Source organism: Oncorhynchus nerka, linkage group LG15 (genome assembly GCF_034236695.1).
Source record: "Oncorhynchus nerka isolate Pitt River linkage group LG15, Oner_Uvic_2.0, whole genome shotgun sequence".
NCBI lineage: Eukaryota > Metazoa > Chordata > Actinopteri > Salmoniformes > Salmonidae > Oncorhynchus > Oncorhynchus nerka.
Window position 1 is genome coordinate 15948837 of NC_088410.1, and position 27562 is coordinate 15976398.

Here is a 27562-nt window from a genome sequence, read left to right on the forward strand (position 1 = left end):
TTGACAGTTCTTTAGTCACTAGACTGGTATCATTCATCCTCATTTCATATTCATGTACAGGTCATCTGTTTTGACAGTTCTTTAGTCACCTAGACTGGTATCATTCATCCTCATTTCATATTCATGTACAGGTCATCTGTTTTGACAGTTCTTTAGTCACCTAGACTGGTATCATTCATCCTCATTTCATATTCATGTACAGGTCATCTGTTTTGACAGTTCTTTAGTCACCTAGACTGGTATCATTCATCCTCACGCTGTGTAGAACTATTGGTGCTGTCCGTTGTTATGTTGTGTGCTCTTCAGTGGAGGCTGCTGAGGGGAGGACGGCTCATAATAATGGCTGGGAGGGAGTCACTAGACTGGTATCAAACATATAAAAGATGTGGTTGATGCCATTCCATTGACTCCATTCCAGCCATTATTATGAGCCGTCCTCCCCTCAGCAGCCTCCACTGGTGCTCTTCTACGTTGTATATCTACTCTCCTGCCTACATAATGGCCCCCGTGGGATGAATCAAGTATTTAGAATTTGAATAGTGTTTAGTTAATGGAGAGGTGATGTTGTAGTCTGGTTTTGTCAGGACCGGGGGGACCTCGCTTCGATGCCCAAGGGATGGTCCTCCCCCACAGCATTCTGGGTAGTCTGGAGGACTTCAGGACAGAGATGCAGGCCAGGGGAGAGACTGAGGTGAGAGAAGATACCATGTTTGAAAATACCTTCTAACAAAAATTATCGTTTTGGTTATAATGCTCTTCAATCAGTGTTACAATGACAATGTTTCTCTATCTCTCTATCTCTCTGATGGGTTCTGACTCTAAACTTAAAATATTGTTAATTATCAGGTATCCTATTGAGATATGGAGTTACCATAGTCAGATTTCTACACCATAAGTTAATGGTTATCTGTAGGAGGAATGTACAGTTGAAGTTTGAAGTTTACATACACCTTAGCCAAATACATTTAAACTCTGTTTTTCACAATAGTAGAGAGAATGATTTATTTCAGCTTTTATTTGTTTCATCACATTCCCAGTGGGTCAGACGTTTTACATACACTCAATTAGTATTTGGTAGCATTGCCTTTAAATTGTTTCACTTGGGTCAAATGTTTTGGGTAGCCTTCCACAAGCTTCCCACAATAAGTTGGGTGAATTCTGGTCCGTTCCTTCTGACAGAGCTGGTGTAACTGAGTTAGGTTTGTAGGCCTCCTTGCACACGCTTTTTCAGTTCTGCCCACAAATGTTCTATGGGATTGAGGTCAGGGTTTTGTGATGGCCACTCCAATACCTTGACTTTGTTGTCCTTAATGCCATTTTGCCACAACTTTGGAAGTATGCCTGGGGTCATTGTCCATTTGGAAGACCCATTTGCGACCAAGGTTTAACTTCCTGACTGATGTCTTGAGATGTTGCTTCAATATATCCACATCATTTTCTTACCTCATGATGCCATCTATTTTGTGAAGTGCACCAGTCCCTCCTGCAGCAAAGCACCCCCACAACATGATGCTGCCACCCCCGTGTTTCACGGTTGGGATGGTGTTCTTCGGCTTGCAAGTCTCCCCCTTTTTCCTCCAAACATAACTTTGGTCATTATGGTCAAACAGTTCTATTTTTGTTTCATCAGACCAGAGGACATTTCTCCACAAAGTATGATCTTTGTCCCCATGTGCCGTTGCAAACCATAGTCTGGCTTTTTTATGGCGGTTTTGGAGAAGTGGCTTCTTCCTTGCTGAGCGGCCTTTCAGGTTATGTCGATGTAGGACTCGTTTTACTGTGGATATAGATACTTTTGTACCTGTTTCCTCCAGCATCTTTACCAGGTCCTTTGCTGTTCTGGGATTGATTTGCACTTTTTGCACCAAAGTACGTTCATCTCTAGGAGACAGAACGCGTCTCCTTCCTGAGCAGTATGACGGCTGTGTGGTCCCATGGTGTTTATACTTGCGTACTATTGTTTGTATAGATGAACGTGGAACCTTCAGGCGCTTGGAAATTGCTCACAAGGATGAACCAGACTTGTGGAGGTCTACTATTTTTTTTCTGAGGTCTTGGCTCACTTCTTTTGATTTTCCCATGATGTCAGAAGCTTCTAAAGCCATGACATAATTTTCTGGAATTTTCCATGCTGTTGAAAGGCACAGTCAACTTAGTATATGTAACCTTCTGACCCACTGGAATTGTGATAGAGTGAATTATAAGTGAAATAATCTGTCTGTAAGCAATTGTTGAAAAAATTGCTTGTGTCATCCACAAAGTAGATGTCCTAACCGACTTGCCAAAACTATAATTTGTTAACAAGAAATTTGTGGAGTGGTTGAAAAATGAGTTTTAATGACTCCAACCTAAGTGTATGTAAACTTCTGACTTCAACTGTATGTGGTGGAGGCAGTTAAGCTTGGAATGTATCTATCTGTCTGTCTGTCTGTCTGTCTGTCTGTGTCTGTCTGTCTGTCTGTCTGTCTGTCTGTCTGTCTGTCTGTCTGTCTGTCTGTCTGTCTGTCTGTCTGTCTGTCTGTCTGTCTCTCTCTCAATTCAATTCAATTCAAGGGGCTTTATTGGCATGGGAAACGTGTTAACATTGCCAAAGCAAGTGAGGTAGATAATATATATCGCTTTCTCTCTGTCTCTCTCTCACTCACTCTCTGTCTGTCTCTCTCTCTCTCTCTCTCTGTCTCTCTCTCACTCACTCTCTGTCTGTCTCTCTGTCTTGCTCTCTCTGTCTCTCTCTCTCTGTCTCTCTCTCACTGTCTCTCTCTCTCTCTCTCTCTCTCTGTCTCTCTCTCACTCACTCTCTGTCTGTCTCTCTGTCTTGCTCTCTCTGTCTCTCTCTCTCTCTCTCTCTCTCTCTGTCTCTCTGTTCTCTCAATTCAATTTAATTCAAGGGGCTTTATTGGCATGGGAAACATATGTTAACATTGCTAAAGCATGTGAAGTAGATAATGTACAAAAGTGAAATAAACAATCAAAATTAACAGTAAACATTACACATACAGAAGTTTCAAAACAATAAAGACATTACAAGTGTCATATTATATATATATATATGTGTTTTCTTTCCAAAGCTGTCAATTATATGCATAGTCGAGCATCTTTTCGTGACAAAATATCTTGTTTATAACGGGAACTTATTTTTTTTAATAGCCCCCCCTAATGCATAACTGGTTTTAAAGGATACCATCAACACCACAGGCCTTTTGGGTTGGAGGGTTTTTATTTAGGTAATTGGAGAATCCAGTGGGTTCTGGTAGTCTTTAATAGTTGATTCTAAGATTTGTATTTGATCATGTATATGTTTTTGCTCTTTATTCTTTGTTATTGAGCCAAAAAGATTGGAGAAGTGGTTTACCCATACATCTCCATTTTGGATAGATAATTCTTTGTGTTTGTTTAGTGTTTTCCAATTTTCCCAGAAGTGGTTAGAGTCTATAGATTCTTCAATTACATTGAGCTGATTTCTGACGTGCTGTTCCTTCTTTTTCCATAGTGTATTTCTGTATTGTTTTAGTGATTCACCATAGTGAAGGCGAAGACTCAGGTTTTCCGGGTCTTTTGGTTGGACAGGTTTCTCGATTTCTTTCTTAGATTTTTGCATTCTTCATCAAACTATTTGAGATTTTTAGATTTGATAGGGAAGCTGAGAGGTCAAATATACTGTTAAGATTTTCTACTGCCAAGTTTACACCTTCACTTTTATAGTGGAACGTTTTACCCAGGAAATTGTCTCTATCTTTCCAGCTGGTGAGGAGGGTGCCAGCCCCTCAGAGAGCCGTCTCCCAGGTGTTGAGGGGTGCAGAGAGACCCCCTCCAGTCCCCAGGGGTCAGAGAGACGTCCAGAGCCACGCCCTGCAGCACTGGCACACACACATGACCCAGAGACGACACCAGCAGGACCTTATCTCCAGTAGGTCTACCAGAACTACAACTACCACATAAAGGACTACAACTACCATTCCCTCTCTCCCTCTCTCTCTCTCTCTCTCTCTTTTCTCTCTCTCTCTTCTCTCTCTCTTCTCTTCTCTCGCTCTCTCTTCTCTCTCTTCTCTCTCTCTCTCTCTCTCTCTTCTTCTCTCTCTTTCTCTCTCTTTCTCTCTCTTCTCTCTTCTCTCTCTCTCTCTCTAGACCTGCTCCAGAAGCCAGTAGAGAGGCTGTTGATGAACCAGTCCAACCGTTTCAGAGAGACTCAGGAGCAGAGAGAACTGATCACCCGAGGCCTGCCAGCCATACATTCTGGACAGGTAGGAGTCACCTGGAGGGGGGTGTCTATTGCTACTCTAGCCAATTAGAACTAACCTGTGTGTGTGTTGCCAGGGTTACCGTGTAGGCAGTGAGTTCTGGAGCCTCCCTCAGAGGTTTGGTGATGAGCTGAGTGGTATCTCAGCCACCCTGACCCAGACACAGAGAGGACAGCAGGAACCTGTCACACACATCGCACAGCCACACAGCATCCGCATGGAGTCAGGTAAACACATACACACACGCACGCACGCACGCACACACACACACACACACACACACACACACACACACACACACACACACACATATGAATGAATGCACTCATGCACACCCACACGAATGAACACAAACCAAAAACAGACACACACACACACACATATAAATGAACGCACACACACAGACAGTTTCTAAAATGAAGAACCCCTCATTGTGTGCTGTAGGTAATGTTCTCCCAGAGACGACATGTGGTTCAGCTAGCAGGACCTGGGACCAGAGTCTCTACCTGCAGCACCGACGACATGAGCTCAGAGATGTTCTCAAAGACCTGGACTTCAACCAGCCTGTAAGACTCACACACACAACACACACACACACACACAACACAACACAACACAACACAACACGCACGGCACGACGACACACAGACGCACAGAATTACATGTTTGTCCACAGGGGGATAAACAGATCTTTGTACGGTTAAGTTGAGTCATTCCTCCTGAATGGTTAAGGTAAGGATTAAGGTTTGCCTGGGGACATGGACACACACACATCTACCACGGAACTTTGACATCACTACGCTAGGACAACTCTAAAACATTAAATACACTCCACCTCACTCCACAATACTGTCTACCTCACTCCACAATACTCTATACCTCACTCCACAATACTCTATACCTCACTCCACAATACTCTATACCTCACTCCATAATACTGTCTACCTCACTCCACAATACTCTATACCTCACTCCACAATACTGTCTACCTCACTCCACAATACTGTCTACCTCACTCCACAATACTCTATACCTCACTCCACAATACTGTCTACCTCACTCCACAATACTGTCTACCTCACTCCACAATACTCTATACCTCACTCCACAATACTGTCTACCTCACTCCACAATACTGTCTACCTCAGTCCACAATACTCTATACCTCACTCACAATACTGTCTACCTCCACAATACTGTCTCCTCCACAATACTGTCTACCTCACTCCACAATACTGTCTACCTCACTCCACAATACTCTATACCTCACTCCACAATACTCTATACCTCACTCCACAATACTGTCTACCTCACTCCACAATACTGTCTACCTCACTCCACAATACTCTATACCTCACTCCACATACTGTCTACCTCACTCCACAATACTGTCTACCTCACTCCACAATACTGTCTACCTCACTCCACAATACTGTCTACCTCACTCCACAATACTGTCTACCTCACTCCACAATACTGTCTACCTCACTCCACAATACTCTATACCTCACTCCACAATACTCTATACCTCAGTCCACAATACTGTCTACCTCACTCCACAATACTCTATACCTCACACCACAATACTCTATACCTCACTCCACAATACTGTCTACCTCAGTCCACAATACTCTATACCTCACTTCACAATACTGTCTACCTCACTCCACAATACTGTCTACCTCACTCCACAATACTCTATACCTCACTCCACAATACTGTCTACCTCACTTCACAATACTGTCTACCTCATTCCACAATACTGTCTACCTCACTCCACAATACTGTCTACCTCACTCCACAATACTCTATACCTCACTCCACAATACTGTCTACCTCACTCCACAATACTCTATACCTCACTCCACAATACTGTCTACCTCACTCCACAATACTCTACCTCACTCCACAATACTGTCTACCTCACTCCACAATACTCTATACCCCACTCCACAATACTGTCTACCTCACTCCACAATACTCCTGCTAGCTGAATAACACACACACACAGACACACTCTTGATGTCCTGAATACTCCTGAGTACCAGTTAACAGAGAGAGAGGCACACTGTGTGTCTGATGTGGGTGTCCCGTACACTCCTGATCCATTCAGAAGATGACACACACACACACAACGTGTAAGGTTGATGAAGCTTGTGCCCAGTGCCTGGCCGGACATAGAGTGCCGGTGTTCAGGTATGGTGGATTGGAACCCCAGAGGACATGACCAGTCCTGTTCTACTGTTCTACAACGTAACAATAACCCTGTCACTAAGACAGTCCTGTTCTACAACATAACAATAACCCTGTCACTGAGACAGTCCTGTTCTATAACGTAACAATAACCCTGTCACTGAGACAGTCCTGTTCTATAACATAACAATAACCCTGTCACTAAGACAGTCCTGTTCTACAACGTAACAATAACCCTGTCACTGAGACAGTCCTGTTCTACAACATAACAATAACCCTGTCACTAAGACAGTCCTGTTCTACAACATAACAATAACCCTGTCACTAAGACAGTCCTGTTCTATAACATAACAATAACCCTGTCACTGAGACAGTCCTGTTCTACTGTTCTACAACGTAACAATAACCCTATCACTGAGACAGTCCTGTTCTATAACATAACAATAACCCTGTCACTGAGACAGTCCTGTTCTACTGTTCTACAACATAACAATAACCCTATCACTGAGACAGTCCTGTTCTACTGTTCTATAACATAACAATAACCCTGTCACTAAGACAGTCCTGTTCTACTGTTCTACAACATAACAATAACCCTGTCACTAAGACAGTCCTGTTCTATAACGTAACAATAACCCTGTCACTGAGACAGTCCTGTTCTACAACATAACAATAACCCTGTCACTGAGACAGTCCTGTTCTATAACATAACAATAACCCTGTCACTGAGACAGTCCTGTTCTATAACATAACAATAACCCTGTCACTGAGACAGTCCTGTTCTACAACATAACAATAACCCTGTCACTGAGACAGTCCTGTTCTATAACATAACAATAACCCTGTCACTGAGACAGTCCTGTTCTATAACATAACAATAACCCTGTCACTGAGACAGTCCTGTTCTACTGTTCTACAACATAATAACCCTATCACTGAGACAGTCCTGTTCTACAACATAACAATAACCCTGTCACTGAGACAGTCCTGTTCTACTGTTCTACAACATAACAATAACCCTGTCACTGAGACAGTCCTGTTCTACAACATATCAATAACCCTGTCACTGAGACAGTCCTGTTCTACAACATAACAATAAACCTGTCACTAAGACAGTCCTGTTCTATAACATAACAATAACCCTGTCACTGAGACAGTCCTGTTCTACAACATAACAATAACCCTGTCACTAAGACAGTCCTGTTCTATAACATAACAATAACCCTATCACTGAGACAGTCCTGTTCTACTGTTCTATAACATAACAATAACCCTGTCACTGAGACAGTCCTGTTCTATAACATAACAATAACCCTGTCACTGAGACAGTCCTGTTTTACAACATAACAATAACCCTGTCACTGAGACAGTCCTGTTCTATAACATAACAATAACCCTGTCACTGAGACAGTCCTGTTCTACAACATAACAATAACCCTGTCACTGAGACAGTCCTGTTCTATAACATAACAATAACCCTGTCACTGAGTCAATCCTGTTCTACTGTTCTACAACATAACAATAACCCTGTCACTGAGACAGTCGTGTTCTACTGTTCTACAACATAACAATAACCCTGTCACTGAGACAGTCCTGTTCTACTGTTCTACAATTTAACAATAACCCTGTCACTAAGACAGTCCTGTTCTAAAACATAACAATAACCCTGTCACTGAGACAGTCCTGTTCTACAACGTAACAATAACCCTATCACTGAGACAGTCCTGTTCTATAACATAACAATAACCCTGTCACTGAGACAGTCCTGTTCTACTGTTCTATAACCTAACAATAACCCTGTCACTGAGACAGTCCTGTTCTATAACATAACAATAACCCTGTCACTGAGACAGTCCTGTTCTACAACGTAACAATAACCCTATCACTGAGACAGTCCTGTTCTATAACATAACAATAACCCTGTCACTGAGACAGTCCTGTTCTACTGTTCTACAACGTAACAATAACCCTGTCACGGAGACAGTCCTATTCTACTGTTCTATAACATAACAATAACCCTGTCACTGAGACAGTCCTGTTCTACTGTTCTACAACGTAACAATAACCCTGTCACTGAGACAGTCCTGTTCTATAACATAACAATAACCCTGTCACTGAGACAGTCCTGTTCTACTGTTCTATAACCTAACAATAACCCTGTCACTGAGACAGTCCTGTTCTATAACATAACAATAACCCTATCACTGAGACAGTGCTGTTCTACTGTTCTATAACATAACAATAACCCTGTCACTGAGACAGTCCTGTTCTACTGTTCTATAACATAACAATAACCCTGTCACTGAGACAGTCCTGTTCTATAACATAACAATAACCCTGTCACTGAGACAGTCCTGTTCTATAACATAACAATAACCCTGTCACTGAGACAGTCCTGTTCTACTGTTCTACAACGTAACAATAACCCTGTCACTGAGAGAGACCTGGGGCACCGTCAGACACACACACACTGGCCCAGAAACACACACTAGCACACGTAACACACATACATACAACAGACACCCACAGCTTTGCCTCTCCTCACCCTCTGTGCATACTAACTGTCAATTAGACCTGATTAGCAGCTTAAGTAACAGGCACTTATTATGGGGGAGTTCATTCACACACACACACACACACACACACACACACACACACACACACACACACACACACACACACACACACACACACACACACTCATTAATAATGAGAATGGTGTAAGGCAGTGTTGTAATGAACCTGTATATTCTGGTCGGGTGGTGGTGTGTGTATGTGTGTTTGTATGTGTGTTTGGGTTCATTGACGTGTGTGGATGTCAGTGTGGTCTGACTGGGAGTTTGATGTGTCCAGAGAAACAGACAAAGACAGAATGTGCTGTCAGATAGATGATCGAGAGACAGAGAGCGAGAGACAGAGAGCAAGAGACAGAGAGCGAGAGACAGAGAGAGAGAGAGACCGAGAGCGAGAGACAGAGAGCGAGAGAGAGACAGAGAGAGAGAGAGACAGAGAGCGAGAGACAGAGAGCGAGAGACAGAGAGAGACAGAGAGAGAGACAGAGAGCGAGAGAGAGACAGAGAGAGAGACAGAGAGCGAGAGACAGAGAGCGAGAGACAGAGAGAGAGAGAGAGAGACAAAGAGACAGAGAAGGAGAGAGACAGAGAAGGAGAGAGACAGAGAGAGAGCGAGACAGAGAGAGACAGAGAGAGAGACAGAGACAGAGAGAGAGAACAGATTGAGAGAGAAATGGTCAGAAAGAAACAGAGACTACATATTGAGATGAAGACAGTGGGTAGAAACAGAGACTACATGATGAGATGAAGACAGTGGGTAGAAACAGAGACTACATGTTGAGATGAAGACAGTGGGTAGAAACAGAGACTACATGATGAGATGAAGACAGTGGGTAGAAACAGAGACTACATGATGACTACATATTGAGATGAAGACAGTGGGTAGAAACAGAGACTACATGATGACTACATATTGAGATGAAGACAGTGGGTAGAAACAGAGACTACATATTGAGATGAAGACAGTGGGTAGAAACAGAGACTACATGATGACTACATATTGAGATGAAGACAGTGGGTAGAAACAGAGACTACATGATGACTACATATTGAGATGAAGACAGTGGGTAGAAACAGAGACTACATGATGACTACATATTGAGATGAAGACAGTGGGTAGAAACAGAGACTACATGATGAGATGAAGACTAGAAACAGAGATATTGAGATGAAGACAGTGGGTAGAAACAGAGACTACATGAGATGAAGACTAGAAACATATTGAGATGAAGACAGTGGGTAGAAACAGAGACTACATGAGATGACTAGAAACAGAGATATTGAGATGAAGACAGTGGGTAGAAACAGAGACTACATGATGAGATGAAGACAGTGGGTAGAAACAGAGACTACATGAAGATAGAAACAGAGACTACATATTGAGATGAAGACAGTGGGTAGAAACAGAGACTACATGATGACTACATATTGAGATGAAGACAGTGGGTAGAAACAGAGACTACATATTGAGATGAAGACAGCAGGTAGAAACAGAGACTACATATTGAGATGAAGACAGTGGGTAGAAACAGAGACTATTATGTTGAGATGAAGACAGTGGGTAGAAACAGAGACTACATGATGAGATGAAGACAGTGGGTAGAAACAGAGACTACATATTGAGATGAAGACAGTGGGTAGAAACAGAGACTACATGTTGAGATGAAGACAGTGGGTAGAAACAGAGACTACATGATGAGATGAAGACAGTGGGTAGAAACAGAGACTACATGATGAGATGAAGACAGTGGATAGAAACAGAGACTACATGATGAGATGAAGACAGTGGATAGAAACAGAGACTACATGATGAGATGAAGACAGTGGGTAGAAACAGAGACTACATATTGAGATGAAGACAGTGGGTAGAAACAGAGACTACATATGAGATGAGACAGTGGCTGAAACAGAGACATGTGAGATGAAGGATAGAAACAGAGACTACATGATGAGATGAAGACAGTGGGTGAAGAAACAGAGACTACATGATGAGATGAAGACAGTGGGTAGAAACAGAGACTACATGATGAGATGAAGACAGTGGGTAGAAACAGAGACTACATGATGAGATGAAGACAGTGGGTAGAAACAGAGACTACATGATGAGATGAAGACAGTGGGTAGAAACAGAGACTACATGATGAGATGAAGACAGTGGGTAGAAACAGAGACTACATATTGAGATGAAGACAGTGGGTAGGAACAGAGACTACATGATGAGATGAAGACAGCAGGTAGAAACAGAGACTACATGATGAGATGAAGACAGTGGGTAGAAACATAGACTACATGATGAGATGAAGACAGCAGGTAGAAACAGAGACTACATGATGAGATGAAGACAGCAGGTAGAAACAGAGACTACATATTGAGATGAAGACAGTGGGTAGAAACAGAGACTACATGATGAGATGAAGACAGTGGATAGAAACAGAGACTACATGATGAGATGAAGACAGTGGGTAGAAACAGAGACTACATGATGAGATGAAGACAGCAGGTAGAAACAGAGACTACATATTGAGATGAAGACAGTGGGTAGAAACAGAGACTACATGATGAGATGAAGACAGCAGGTAGAAACAGAGACTACATATTGAGATGAAGACAGTGGGTAGAAACAGAGACTACATGATGAGATGAAGACAGTGGATAGAAACAGAGACTACATGATGAGATGAAGACAGTGGGTAGAAACAGAGACTACATGATGAGATGAAGACAGCAGGTAGAAACAGAGACTACATATTGAGATGAAGACAGTGGGTAGAAACAGAGACTACATGATGAGATGAAGACAGTGGGTAGAAACAGAGACTACATGATGAGATGAAGACAGTGGGTAGAAACAGAGACTACATATTGAGATGAAGACAGTGGATAGAAACAGAGACTACATATTGAGATGAAGACAGTGGGTAGAAACAGAGACTACATGATGTTCCTGTTATGTTGTTACCTGTCACCTTGATACCCTGATATTCTGTTCCTGTTATGTTGTTACCTGTCACCTTGATACCCTGATATTCTGTTCCTGTTATGTTGTTACCTGTCACCTTGATACCCTGATATTCTGTTCAGCCATATTTCAGTGAACAATTACTGTCTGGTTTGTTCCCTAGTTATAGCATGCATCCCAAATGGACCCTATTCCCTACACAGTGCACTACTATTGGCTAGAGCCACAGGACCCTATTCTCTCTCTCTCCCTCTCCCAGTCTCTCACTATACTGTCTTCTTCCCCCCTCTAGGAGATAGATGGCTTGGAGGTGATTGGCTCAGGCCAGCCCTTCACCTCTGTCACTGTGAAGCAGAGCCCCCTATTGGAGGAGGAGGAGAGGGAGGAGCTTAGGGAGGTGGAGCAGAAGGAAAACCAGTAAGAAATGCCACCCCCATCCTAATTTTTTTTTACCTTTATTTAACTAGGCAAGTCAGTTAAGAACAAATTCTTATTTTCAATGACGGCCTAGGAACAGTGGGTAAACTGCCTGTTCAGGGGCAAAACGACAGATTTGTACCTTGTCAGCTCAGGGATTTGAACTCGCAACCTTCCGGTTACTAGTCACACGCTCTAACCACTAGGCCACCCTGCCGCCCCTAATTCACTAACAAACAGTTTATCTAGTGGCTCGTTGATTCTGATGATATCCTCATGTTGGTCCATTGTAGCGTTGCCGATAGTGACCGTGTGTATTGATTCTGATGATATCCTCATGTTGGTTCCATTGTAGCGTTGCCGATAGTGACCGTGTGTATTGATTCTGATGATATCCTCATGTTGGTCCATTGTAGCGTTGCCGATAGTGACCGTGTGTATTGATTCTGATGATATCCTCATGTTGGTTCCATTGATTCTGATGCATGTTGTCCATTGTAGCATAGTGACCGTGTGTATTGATTCTGATGATATCCTCATGTTGGTCCATTGTAGCGTTGCCTATAGTGACCGTGTGTATTGATTCTGATGATATCCTCATGTTGGTTCCATTGTAGCGTTGCCGATAGTGACCGTGTGTATTGATTCTGATGATATCCTCATGTTGGTCCATTGTAGCGTTGCCGATAGTGACCGTGTGTATTGATTCTGATGATATCCTCATGTTGGTCCATTGTAGCGTTGCCTATAGTGACCGTGTGTATTGATTCTGATGATATCCTCATGTTGGTCCATTGTAGCGTTGCCGATAGTGACCGTGTGTATTGATTCTGATGATATCCTCATGTTGGTCCATTGTAGCGTTGCCTATAGTGACCGTGTGTATTGATTCTGATGATATCCTCATGTTGGTCCATTGTAGCGTTGCCGATAGTGACCGTGTGTATTGATTCTGATGATATCCTCATGTTGGTCCATTGTAGCGTTGACCGTGTGTATTGATTCGATAGTGACCGTGTGTATTGATTCTGATGATATCCTCATGTTGGTCCATTGTAGCGTTGCCGATAGTGACCGTGTGTATTGATTCTGATGATATCCTCATGTTGTTCCATTGTAGCGTTGCCGATAGTGACTGTGTATTGATTCTGATGATATCCTCATGTTGGTCCATTGTAGCATTGCCTATAGTGACCGTGTGTATTGATTCTGATGATATCCTCATGTTGGGTCCATTGTAGCGTTGCCGATAGTGACTGTGTATTGATTCTGTGTATTGATTCTGATGATATCCTCATGTTGGTCCATTGTAGCGTTGCCGATAGTGACCGTGTGTATTGATTCTGATGATATCCTCATGTTGGTCCATTGTAGCGTTGCCGATAGTGACCGTGTGTATTGATTCTGATGATATCCTCATGTTGGTCCATTGTAGCGTTGCCTATAGTGACCGTGTGTATTGATTCTGATGATATCCTCATGTTGGGTCCATTGTAGCGTTGCCGATAGTGACTGTGTATTGATTCTGATGATATCCTCATGTTGGTCCATTGTAGCGTTGCCGATAGTGACCGTGTGTATTGATTCTGATGATATCCTCATGTTGGTCCATTGTAGCGTTGCCGATAGTGACCGTGTGTATTGATTCTGATGATATCCTCATGTTGGTCCATTGTAGCGTTGCCGATAGTGACCGTGTGTATTAATTCTGATGATATCCTCATGTTGGTCCATTGTAGCGTTGCCTATAGTGACCGTGTGTATTGATTCTGATGATATCCTCATGTTGGTTCCATTGTAGCGTTGCCGATAGTGACCTGGTGTATTGATTCTGATGATATCCTCATGTTGGTCCATTGTAGCGTTGCCGATAGTGACCGTGTTTATTGATTCTGGGGGCGGCAGGTAGCCTAGTGGTTATAGCGTTGGGCCAGTAACCGAAAAGCTCCTGGATCAAATCCCAGAGCTGACAAGGTAAAAATTGTTCTGCCCCTGAACAAGGCAGTTAACCCACTGTTCCCCGGTAGGCCGTCATTGTAAATAAGAATTTGTTCTTAACTGACTTGCCCAGTTAAATAAAGGTTAAATAAAATAAAGTAAGTACAAAATATTCTCATGTTGGTCCATTGGCCGATAGTGACTGAGTGTACATCCCAAATTGAATGCCCTATATAGTCCTAGTGCACTACTTTCGACCAGAGCCTTATGGTACAGAGGTCACCTAATTCACTCTGTAGGGCCCATAGGGGCCTCTGTTAAAAAGTAATAGGATGGCATTTGAGACATGACCTGTCCCCCTGTCTGTTCCCAGTGACCCCCTGTCGCAGTTTGATGATGTCATGCTGGACGCGGTGCTGGTGCCTGCCCTGAGGTTCTGTGGGCAGCCCGCCCGCTGGACAGGCAACTCCACCTCTCACAAGGTACACACACACACACTGTTAAACCTGTGGAGCCACCACGTATAGACAGTAGAATAATAAGACTCTTGTTCATATGGTCTGTTGTTTGGTGAGTCGAGGAGAAATGATACAAACACCAAAAAAAACTGCATATTATCTCTCCCTCCTCCATCCCAATCTCCTTCTTCATCCTCCTCTAAAACCTCTTCTCTCTCTCTCCCTCCTCCATCCCAATCTCCTTCTTCATCCTCCTCTAAAACCTCTTCTCTCTCCCAATCTCCTTCTTCATCCTCCTCTAAAACCTCTTCTCTCTCTCTCCCTCCTCCCTCCCAATCTCCTTCTTCATCCTCCTCTAAAACCTCTTCTCTCTCTCTCCCTCCTCCCTCCCAATCTCCTTCTTCATCCTCCTCTAAAACCTCTTCTCTCTCTCTCCCTCCTCCATCCCAATCTCCTTCTTCATCCTCCTCTAAAACCTCTTCTCTCTCTCTCCCTCCTCCCTCCCAATCTCCTTCTTCATCCTCCTCTAAAACCTCTCTCTCTCTCTCTCCCTCCTCCCTCCCAATCTCCTTCTTCATCCTCCTCTAAAACCTCTTCTCTCTCTCTCCCTCCTCCATCCCAATCTCCTTCTTCATCCTCCTCTAAAACCTCTCTCTCTCTCCCTCCTCCCAATCTCCTTCTTCATCCTCCTCTAAAACCTCTTCTCTCTCTCTCCCTCCTCCCTCCCAATCTCCTTCTTTATCCTCCTCTAAAACCCTCTTCTCCCTCCTCCCTCCCAATCTCCTTCTTCATCCTCCTCTAAAACCTCTTCTCTCTCTCTCCCTCCTCCATCCCAATCTCCTTCTTCATCCTCCTCTAAAACCTCTTCTCTCTCTCTCCCTCCTCCATCCCAATCTCCTTCTTCATCCTCCTCTAAAACCTCTTCTCTCTCTCCCAATCTCCCAATCTCCTTCTTCATCCTCCTCTAAACCTCTTCTCTCTCTCTCTCTCCCTCCCAATCTCCTTCTTCATCCTCCTCTAAAACCTCTTCTCTCTCTCTCCCTCCTCCCTCCCAATCCTCTCTAAAACCTCTTCTCTCTCTCTCCCTCCTCCATCCCAATTCTTTATCCTCCTCTAAAACCTCTTCCTCTCTCCCTCTCCCTCCCAATCTCCTTCTTCATCCTCCTCTAAAACCTCTTCTCTCTCTCTCCCTCCTCCCTCCCAATCTCCTTCTTCATCCTCCTCTAAAACCTCTTCTCTCTCTCTCCCTCCTCCCTCCCAATCTCCTTCTTTATCCTCCTCTAAAACCTCTCTCTCTCTCTCTCTCCCTCCTCCCTCCCAAACTCCTTCTCCATCCTCCTCTAAAACCTCTTCTCTCTCTCTCCTCCTTCCCAATCTCCTTCTCCATCCTCCTCAAACCTCTTCTCTCTCTCTCCCCCTCCCTCCCTCCTCCTTCTTCATCCTCCTCTCAACCCTTCCTCTCTCTCTCTCCTCCTCCCAATCTCCTTCTTCATCCTTTATTTTACCTTTTATTTAAAACTATCCCAAGTCAGTTAAGAACAAATTCTTATTTTCTAAAACCTCTTCTCTCTCTCTGACGGCCTCCAGGAACAGTGGGTTAACTGCCTGTTCTCCTCCAGAATCTCCTTCGACTAAAATTTGTACCTTGTCAGCTCCCAATCTCCTTTGAACTTGCTAAAACCTTCGGTTCCCAACTATCCTCCAACACTCCTCCCAACCACTAGGCTAAAACCTCTCTCCTCCTCTTCCCAATCTCCTTCTTCATCCTCCTCTAAAACCTCTTCTCTCTCTCTCCCTCCCTCCCAATCTCCTTCTTCATCCTCTCTCTCCCTCTCTCTCCTCTCCTCCCTCCCAATCTCCTTCTTCATCCTCCTCTAAAACATATCTCCTTCTCTCCTCTCTCTCTCTCTCTCTCTCTCCCTCCCCCTCCCAATCTCCTTATTCATCCTCCTCTCAAACCTCTTCTCTCTCTCTCCCTCCTCCCTCCCAATCTCCTTATTCATCCTCCTCTCAAATCTCCTTCTTCATCCTCCTCTAAAACCTCTCTCTCCCTCCTCCCCTCCCAATCTCCTTATTCATCCTCCTCTAAAACCTCTTCTCTCTCTCTCCCTCCTCTCCTCCCTAAAACCTCTTCTCTCTCTCTCCCTCTCTCCCAATCTCCTTCTTCTCCTCTAAAACCTCTTCTCTCCTCTCCCTCCATCCCCTCATCCTCCTCCTCCCTAAAACCTCTTCTCTCTTCCTCTCTCCCTCCCCCCTGTCTCATCCTCCCTATCTCCCTCCTCCCTCCCAATCTCTCCCCTCTAAAACCTCTTCTCTCTCTCTCCTCCTCCCTCCCAAGGTCCTTCAGCATCCAGGGTAAAACCGTTTGAGGCCCTGTCAGAGATCCCAATCTCGTTCTTTATCCTCCTCTAAAACATGGAGGTGCAGAACTTCAGGGCAACCTCTTCTTCTCTCTCCCTCCTCCCTCCCAATCAGCATCCTCTACTAAAAGCTCTTCAGCGCCTGGCCAATCTCCCACAAAACCTCTTTCTTCCCTGAATCTCCTTCTTCATCCTCCTCTAAGGACACATCCCACCCACACAGCACTTCTAAAACTTCAACATCCTCCACATCTCCTTCTTCACTCCAAAACACACACACCCTCCCACTTCTATCCTTCTAAACACCTCCACAGGTCTCCTCCTCACCCAACACACACACACACACACACACACACACACACACACACACACACACACACACAGCACTTCTACTTCACCTCCCAACAGGTACACACACACACACACACATCTCCTTCTTCACTCACACACACATCACTTCTACTTCAACACCTCCACAGGTACACACACACACACACAAACCACAGCACATCCCTCCCTTTTCTTCACAACCATATTTTACTTTATTTTACACACGTCTGTGAACAAATTTTTGTTCAGCCTGGCAGCACTGCCTTTACGTCAATGCATGTCATTTAACTTACAACCTGCTATGTCCTTTCTCTTTCTCTGTCCCTCTCTCCCTTCTTCATCCTCCTCTCTCTCCCTTCCCCCTCCCCATCTCTTCTTCATCCTCCTCTCTCTCTCTCCCCTCTCTCCCTCCTCCCTCCCAATCTCCTTCTTCATCCTCCTCCTTCTCCCTCCCCTCTCTCTCTCTCTCTCTCCCTCCCTCCCAATCTCTCTCTCTCTCTCTCTCTCTATCCATCCATCTCTCTCTCCTTCTCCCCTCCCCATCTCTACCTCTCTCTCCCTCCTCCTCCCCATCTCCTTCTTCTCCTCCTCTAAAACCCCTTCTCCTTCCTCCTCATCTCTCTCTCTCCTCTATCCCTTCTCCCCTCCCCCCCATCTCTCTCCTCCGTTTGAGGCCCCCCTCCCCATCTGGCTCTCCTCTACTTCTCTCTCTCTCAACACCTATCTCTCTATCCATCCATCTCTCCTCTCTCCCTCCCCATCTCTATCCATCCATCTACTCTCCCTCTCTCCCTCCCCATCTCCCCACAGGTCACACACACAGCACATGTATTTGCAGACACACCTACCCCACGCTGTGTTTTTGTTCTCATTTATGTCAATCATGTCTACAACCTGCTGTGTCCCCTTCTCCCCCTCCCTCATCTCTCTCTCCCTCCCCTTCTCCCCTCCCCATCTCTCTCCCCATCCCTTCTCCCCTTCCCCTCCCCATCTCTCTCTCTCTCTCTCTCTCTCTCTCTATCCATCCATCTCTCTCTCCTTCTCCCCTCCCCATCTCTATCTCTCCCCTCCCCTCCCCATCTCTCTCTCTCTCCCCTTCTCCCCTCCTCATCTCTCTCTCACTCCCCTTCTCCCCTCCCCCATCTCTCTCCTTCTCCCCTCCCCATCTCTCTCTCTCTCTCCATCTCTTTCTCCTTCTCCCCTCCCCTCCCCACCTCTCTCTCTCTCCCCATCTCTTCTCCCCTCTCTCCCCATCTCTCTCTCTCCCCTTCTTCCCTCCCCATCTCTCTCTCTCCTCCCTCCTCATCTCTCATTCCCCTTCTCCCCTCCCCATCTCTCTCTCCTTCTCCCCTCTCCATCTCTCTCTCTCCTTCTTCCCCTCCCCATCTCTCTCTCTCCCCTCCTCATCCCTCCCTCCCCTCATCTCCCTCTCTCCTTCTCCCCTCCATATCTCTCTCCTTCTCCCCTCCCCATCTCTCTCTCCTTCTCCCCTCCCCCTCCCCATCTCTCTCTCTCCTTCTCCCCTCCCCATCTCTCTCTCCTTCTCCCCTCTCCATATCTCTCTCCTTCTCCCCTCCCCATCTCTCTCTCCTTCTCCCCTCCCCATCTCTCTCTCTCCTTCTCCCCTCCCCATCTCTCTGTCTGTCTCTATCTATCTCTGTACCAGATGTGATTCTACCAGGTGACAGCAAGCGTGTAGAGTTTATATTTAAGTCGGAGGTCCCAGGCATCAGGACAGAGGTGTGGCGTCTCAACACACACCCTGTCCTGCTGGGCGGAGCCTCCATCCAGGTGACACTGAGGGGCGTGGCTCTTTACCAGGACAAGACCGCTGACCAGAGACACGCTCTGGAGGTCTGTGTGTGTGTGTGGGGGGGGAAGAAGTGAGGGTGTGAGAAGGGAGGAGGCTGGGAGGAGGGAGGGAGGGTGTGAAGAGGGAGGGAGGGTGTGATGAGGGAGGGAGTGTGTGAGGAGGGAGGGAAGGTGTGGGGAGGAAGGGTGGGAGGAGGGAGGGAGGATGTGAGGAGGGAGGGTGTGGTGAGGGAGGGAGGGAGGGTGTGGTGAGGGAAGGTGTGAGGAGGGAGGGAGGATGTGAGGAGGGAGGGAGGGTGAGGAGGGAGAGGGTGTGAGGAGGGAGAGGGTGTGAGGAGGGAGGGTGGGAGGGAGGGGGAGGGTGTGAGGAGGGAAGGAGGGTGTGAGGAGGGAGGGAGGGTGTGAGGAGGGAGGGAGGATGTGAGGAGGGAGGAGGATGTGGGAGGGAGGGAGGGTGAGGAGGGAGAGGGTGTGAGGAAGGGGAGGGTGTGAGGAGGGAGGGAGGGTGTGAGGAGGGAGGGAGGGTGTGAGGAGGGAGGGAGGGTGTGAGGAGGGAGGGAGGATGTGGGGAGGGAGGGAGGGGTGAGGAGGAGTGAGGAGGGAGGGTGTGAGGAGGGAGGGAGGGAGGATGTGGGGAGGGCGGGAGGGTGTGAGGAGGGAGGGTGTGTTTGTAACTTCACAGTTGTTTTAAGCATAATTGTGTTTGTTTGTGTATTCATGTGTTAATGTGTAATTTTTGTATGTGTGTGTGTGTGTGTGTGTGTGTGTGTGTGTGTGTCTGTGTGTGTCTGTGTGTGTGTGTGTGTGTGTGTGTGTGTGTGTGTGTGTGTGTGTCTCTGTGTGTGTCTGTGTGTGTCTCTGTGTGTGTCTCTGTGTCTCTGTGTGTGTGTCTGTGTGTGTGTGTGTGTGTGTCTGTGTGTGTGTAGAGGGAGCTGCAGCAGAGAGAGGCTGCGTCAGTGTGTCGGTCGTTGGTGTGTGACGTGTTACGAGGCGTCCTCACCCCAGAGAGACCCAGCTCCCCTGCAGAGCTCTACACCACCGAGGAAGAACACTTCCACAACAGGAACCCAAAGGTACACTACACCTTGAAGGTAGACTCAGAGAGATGCACCCAAAGGTACACTACACCTTGAAGAGAGATGCACCAAGTAGACACAATATCCGCTCAATTTCCACCACAACTAAGAGGCACCGCCTCTCTGCTCTCTGCTGTCGTGAGAAGTTCTGTGAGAGCAAAGTCTTGCATTGAGCTCACCAGATTGCTCGTTGCAATCTGGCTCAGTCTACCTTTAACAAAGACGGGGGGATGCCCCGCAAAATCAATAGACTGTCACGACCACAGACTCCCAAGCACAGGCTCAGAGACCAAAACGGCTCTGAACGTCCAATCTCTCAGTTCCACACAGCCAGTATCATCACTTTTTCTGAACGACCACCACCATTCTCTCAGTTCCACACAGCCAGCATCATCATGTGTCTGAGACACCATTCTCTCAGTTCTTGGTAAACAGCCAGCATCCTCAAGGGTGTTCTGAATGTCCATTCTCTCAGTTCCACACAGCCAGCATCATCACTCTGAACGTTATCACCATTCTCTCTGTTCCACACAGCCAGCATCATCATTCTGAATGTCCATTCTCTCTGTTACACAGCCAGCATCATCACTCTGAACGTCCATTCTCTCAGTAGGGGATAGGTGTTATGACAGAGTGGGTGGCTATATATAGGGGATAGGTGTTATCACACAGAGTGGGTGGACGTCCATATCTCTCAGTTAGGGGACAGCCAGTCATCACTCAGAGTGGGTGGACACGCTCTCCTATATATAGGGATAGGTGTTATCATGAATGGGTCCATTCTAGGGGATCAGTTCACAGACACAGCCAGCATCATCACTCTGAGACATGCCATTATAGGGGATAGGTGTTATCACAGCCAGCATGGGTGGACATTCTGAATGTCCATAGGTGTCTGTTCACACACAGCCAGCATCATCACTGGACACACTAGGGGAACGTTATCACCATTCTCTCAGTTCCACACAGCCAGCATCATCTATTCTAGGGGATAGGTCCATTATCTCAGGTGGACACGCACAGTCAGAGTGGGTGGACATCATCACTAGGGGATAGGTGTTATCACACAGAGTGTTCTATATATAGGGGATAGGTGTTATCACACAGCCAGCATCATATCTAAACGTCCATTCTCTCTGTTCACAGACAGCCAGCATCACTCTCAGGCAGAGTGGGAACGTCCATCTCTCAGGGGACAGCCAGCATCATCACTCAAACGTGGACATTCTATCAGTTAGGGGACAGGTGCCAGCATCATCAGAGTGGGTGGACACTCTGAACGTCCATTCTCTCAGTTCCACACAGTGTTATCACATCATCACTCTGAATGTCCATTCTCTCTGTTCCACACAGCCAGCATCATCACTCAAACGCCCATTCTCTCTGTTCCACACAGCCAGCATCATCACTCTGAAAGTCCATTCTCTCAGTTCCACACAGCCAGCATCATCACTCTGAACGTCCATTCTCTCTGTTTCCACACAGCCAGCATCATCACTCTGAACGTCCATTCTCTCTGTTCCACACAGCCAGCATCATCACTCTGAATGTCCATTCTCTCAGTTCCACACAGCCAGCATCATCACTCTGAATGTCCATTCTCTCAGTTGGACACACAGCCAGCATCATCACTCTGAACGTCCATTCTCTCAGTTCCACACGGCCAGCATCATCACTCTGAACGTCCATTCTCTCTGTTTCCACAGAGTGGGTGGACAGCCAGCATCATCACTCTGAACGTAGGGGATAGGTTTCTCTCAGTTCCAGGGGACAGCCAGCATCATCACTCTAGGGAACGGTGTTATCCATTCTCTCTGTTCCACACAGCCAGCATCATCACTCTGAAGGTGTTATCCATTCTCTCTGTTCCACACAGCCAGCATCATCACTCTGAACGTTATCACCAAGTGGGTGGACATCTCTGTTCACACAGCCAGCATCATCACTCTGAACGTCCATTCTCTCTGTTCCACACAGCCAGCATCCTCTAGGGGATCTGAACGAGTGGGTGGACATGCCATTTTCTCAGTTTCACACAGCCAGCATCATCACTCTGAAGGTGTTATCACCATTCTCTCAGTTATCACACAGCCAGCATCATCATTCTGAATGTCCATTCTCTCAGTTCCACACAGACACGCCAGGGCAGGTGTCATCACACAGAACGTGGACCATTCTCTCAGTTCCACACAGCCAGCATCATCATATCTGAAGGTGTTATCACCAGTGGGTCTCTCAGTTCCACAGAGTGGGTGGACAGCCAGCATCATCACTCTGATGTGCCGCTCAAATGGAATCACACATATAGTAGACACTATCTTAGGGGAGGTGTTATCACAGTTCCCATAGTTGCAGTAGTGTTATCACTAGAGTGGGGGAGGTGGATAGAGGTTCAACAGAGTTCACCTATATAGGGGATAGGTGAACCTGGGTGGCCATCCTTCTTCTTGAACCCACAGGGCATAAAACAATATCGAGGTCAGATACATATTGATTTAGAGACATGACGGGATAGTGTTTTAAAATTAAGTTTTGTATACGGTTTTGATATTAATGTGAGATTTCTCACAAAAAAAGCTTTTTATTTTCAGACTTGGCCTTTTGTATTCAGACTTGGACAGCTATATTTGTTTTCACACAGACTTAGCACTTTTGTTTTCAGACTTAGCCTTTTGTTTTCAGACTGGGTAGCCTATATTTGTTTTCAGACTTAGCCTTTTGTTTTCAGACTTAGGCACCGTTCATTTGGCCTTTTACCACAGACAGTTCCCGCTCAGCCCAGTCAAAACTGTTCGCTGCTCTGGCCCCCAAGAAACGACCACCACAACATGTAAAACCTCTAAAGTCACTAGGAGAAATCTGAAAATATTTAGGCACCTGCTGGAGGTCGAATCAACAGAGCTCAGTGCTCATTATGGGATGTATTAAATTACAACATCCGGCTTGTTAGATATACGATGATGTATATTAGAGAAAGACACCACTGAATGATTCAGGACATGAAGAATCATATTGTCTTGTAAAAATGTTTAGATAGGTTTTTTAACTATATAAGGAAGTGAAATTTCAATAACAGAGGGTGTTTTCACACAGAGTGGGTAGACATGCTATATATAGGGATAGGTGTTATCACACAGAGTGGGTAGACATGCTATATATAGGGGATAGGTGTTTTCACACAGAGTGGGTGGACATGCTATATATAGGGGATAGGTGTTATCACACAGAGTGGGGGACATCAGGGGAGGTGTTATCACACAGAGTGGGTGGACATGCTATATATAGGGGATAGGTGTTATCACACAGAGTGGGTGGACACGCTATATATAGGGATAGGTGTTATCACACAGAGTGGGTGGACATGCTATATATAGGGGATAGGTGTTATCACACAGAGTGGGTGGACATGCTATATATAGGGGATAGGTGTTATCACACAGAGTGGGTGGACATGCTATATATAGGGGATAGGTGTTATCACACAGAGTGGGTGGACACGCTATATATAGGGGATAGGTGTTTTCAAACACTCTCTAGGCAGAGTGGGTGGACACGCTATATATAGGGGATAGGTGTTATCACTCAGAGTGGGTGGACACGCTATATATAGGGGATAGGTGTTATCACACAGAGTGGGTGGACATGCTATATATAGGGGATAGGTGTTATCACACAGAGTGGGTGGACATGCTATATATAGGGGATAGGTGTTATCACACAGAGTGGATAGGTGGACATGCTATATATAGGGGATAGGTGTTATCACACAGAGTGGGTGGACATGCTATATATAGGGGATAGGTGTTATCACACAGAGTGGGTGGACATGCTATATATAGGGGATAGGTGTTATCACACAGAGTGGGTAGACATGCTATATATAGGGGATAGGTGGCAGAGTGGGTGGACATGCTATATATAGGGGATAGGTGTTATCACACAGAGTGGGTGGACATGCTATATATAGGGGATAGGTGTTATCACACAGAGTGGGTGGACATGCTATATATAGGGGATAGGTGTTATCACACAGAGTGGGTGGACATGCTATATATAGGGGATAGGTGTTATCACACACTCTCTAGGGTGTTATCACACAGAGCAGGTGGACTGCTATATATCTATAGGTGTTATCACACAGAGTGGGTGGACATGCTATATATAGGGGATAGGTGTTATCACACAGAGTGGGTGGACATGCTATATATAGGGGATAGGTGTTATCACACAGAGTGGGTGGACACGCTATATATAGGGGATAGGTGTTTCACACAAACACTCTCTAGGCAGAGTGGGTGGACACGCTATATATAGGGGATAGGTGTTATCACTCAGAGTGGGTGGACATGCTATATATAGGGATAGGTGTTATCACACAGAGTGGGTGGACATGCTATATATAGGGGATAGGTGTTATCACACAGAGTGGGTGGACATGCTATATATAGGGGATAGGTGTTATCACACAGAGTGGGTGGACATGCTATATATAGGGGATAGGTGTTATCACACACTCTATATATCTAGGCAGAGTGGGTGGACATGCTATATATAGGGATAGGTGTTATCACACAGAGTGGGTGGACATGGACTATATATAGGGGATAGGTGTTATCACACAGAGTGGGTGGACACACTATATATAGGGGATAGGTGTTATCACACAGAGTGGGTGGACACTATATATAGGGATAGGTGTTTTCACACACTCTCTAGGCAGAGTGGGTGGACATGCTATATATAGGGGATAGGTGTTATCACACAGAGTGGGTGGACATGCTATATATATGGGGATAGGTGTTATCACACAGGAGGTAGGATAAAGGTGGACATGTTCCACTAGGTCATAGGGGATAGGTGTTATCTAAATGACTTAAATGTAAAATGTAAATGTAGGCAGAGTGGGTGGACACACTATATATAGGGGATAGGTGTTATCACACAGAGTGGGTGGACATGCTATATATAGGGGATAGGTGTTTTCACACAGAGTGGGTGGACACGCTATATATAGGGGATAGGTGTTATCACACAGAGTGGGTGGACACGCTATATATAGGGGATAGGTGTTATCACACAGAGTGGGTGGACATGCTATATATAGGGGATAGGTGTTTTCACACAGAGTGGGTGGACACAGAGTGGGTGGACACACTATATATAGGGGATAGGTGTTATCACACAGAGTGGGTGGACATGCTATATATAGGGGATAGGTGTTATCACTCAGAGTGGGTGGACATGCTATATATAGGGGATAGGTGTTATCACACAGAGTGGGTGGACATGCTATATATAGGGATAGGTGTTTTCACACAGAGTGGGTGGACACGCTATATATAGGGGATAGGTGTTATCACACAGAGTGGGTGGACACGCTATATATAGGGGATAGGATGACATTTCAGCCACGGTCATTATCAACATTATCAGCCATTACTATAATTATGTGTCATCGTGGCTCTTGTCTTTGAACATGAATGGATTCTCTCTCGATATGTAAAAACAGACAGACAGACAGACAGAAGGACAAAGACTTACAGGAGTCCTCAGTGATTACTATGATGACGATGATTTAGGTTCATTCATGGTTCTAGCTGATTTCTGAATAACACCTTCCTCTTTCTGTTGGGTTGTTTAGTGACACACACACACAGACACACACACACACACACACACACACACGACTGGCCCATACTGTGTTTGTAACAGTATACTGTTGGTCCATCTCGGTTCTAGTTGCAGTACCGTTATGAGACAGTGGAGGCGCTGAAGAGCCTGTGGCAGCAGGTGACTGCAGAAACAGGAGAAGACAGAGAAACAGCATGGGACCTCTCTGTGTCTACACTACGACAGGTACACACACACACACACACACCTCACGTGCGCAGCAGAGATGCATCAGGTCCCATTCACAGAGTCTCGACCGGGGATGGAACCCCTAACCTTCCGATCTCCGAAGGGACACACCTAACCCTCCTCTCCTCTCTCCTCTCTGTTCCCCTCTCCAGGCAGTGCTGGCTCTGCCCCAGGGGGAAGGGGAACAGGATGGACCCCAGGAGAGGCTCACCAGAGAGGGGGCTCTGAGCCTCTATAACACCCTCCTCCTGGAGCTCACCCAGCCACTCACACAACACACGCCACTACCACACAACGCTATAGGGTGAGGAGAAGGGAGGGGGGGAGGGAGGGAGGGAGGGAGGGAGGAGGAGGGAGAGAGAGATGCAGCACCGGTCTGGAGAAAAGAGAAGAGGGAATATTGATGGGGAAACTAAAGAATGAAAGGATACCACAGAAATGGATCAACAGTGCAGTTGATTATAAAAAAAGTGTGTGTGTGTGTGTGTGTGTGTGTGTGTGTGTGTGTGTGTGTGTGTGTGTGTGTGTGTGTGTGTGTGTGTGTTAACCCCTGCAGGTTGCAGCTGTGGAGAGAGCTGTTGGACGGTCTGGTCAGTGCAGCTCTGTGGCTCAGACATCTACTGGGTCTCCCTGAGACAGACACATGGGGGGAACACACACAGGACCACCACCACAGCTGTGAGTCTAACACACAGGACCACCACCACAGATGTGACTCTAATACACACAGGACCACCACCACAGCTGTGAGTCTAACACACAGGACCACCACCACAGATGTGAGTCTAACACACAGGACCACCACCACAGCTGTGAGTCTAACACACAGGACCACCACCACAGCTGTGAGTCTAATACACACAGGACCACCACCACAGCTGTGAGTCTAACACACAGGACCACCACCACAGATGTGAGTCTAACACACAGGACCACCACCACAGCTGTGAGGTCCAACACACAGGACCACCACCACAGCTGTGAGTCTAACACACAGGACCACCACCACAGCTGTGAGTCTAACACACAGGACCACCACCACAGCTGTGAGTCTAACACACAGGACCACCACCACAGCTGTGAGTCTAACACACAGGACCACCACCACAGCTGTGAGTCTAACACACAGGACCACCACCACAGCTGTGAGTCTAATACACACAGGACCACCACCACAGCCTGTCTACCACTACAACCCACCATCAGCCTGTCTACCACTACAACCCACTATCAGCCTGTCTACCACTACAACCACACTATCAGCCTGTCTACCACTACAAACCACTATCAGCCTGTCTACCACTACAACCCACTATCAGCCTGTCTACCACTACAACCCACTGAGTCTC

The 27562-nt window shown here is 46.0% G+C and overlaps 1 protein-coding gene across 1 annotated transcript in view; it reads left to right on the forward strand.

Moving 5' to 3' along the window:
* Nucleotides 1-27562, forward strand: part of mycbpap (mycbp associated protein) — a 42959-nt gene that overhangs the window by 6744 nt on the left and 8653 nt on the right. Inside the window, exons 4-16 of the mRNA XM_065000661.1 lie at nucleotides 585-691; nucleotides 3742-3907; nucleotides 4126-4241; nucleotides 4315-4465; nucleotides 4683-4804; nucleotides 12256-12380; nucleotides 14692-14800; nucleotides 17588-17615; nucleotides 19133-19320; nucleotides 20205-20351; nucleotides 26094-26210; nucleotides 26366-26517; nucleotides 26770-26891. Of these exons, the coding sequence (XP_064856733.1) occupies nucleotides 585-691; nucleotides 3742-3907; nucleotides 4126-4241; nucleotides 4315-4465; nucleotides 4683-4804; nucleotides 12256-12380; nucleotides 14692-14800; nucleotides 17588-17615; nucleotides 19133-19320; nucleotides 20205-20351; nucleotides 26094-26210; nucleotides 26366-26517; nucleotides 26770-26891 (1650 nt within the window). The remainder of the gene's footprint in view (nucleotides 1-584; nucleotides 692-3741; nucleotides 3908-4125; nucleotides 4242-4314; nucleotides 4466-4682; nucleotides 4805-12255; nucleotides 12381-14691; nucleotides 14801-17587; nucleotides 17616-19132; nucleotides 19321-20204; nucleotides 20352-26093; nucleotides 26211-26365; nucleotides 26518-26769; nucleotides 26892-27562) is intronic.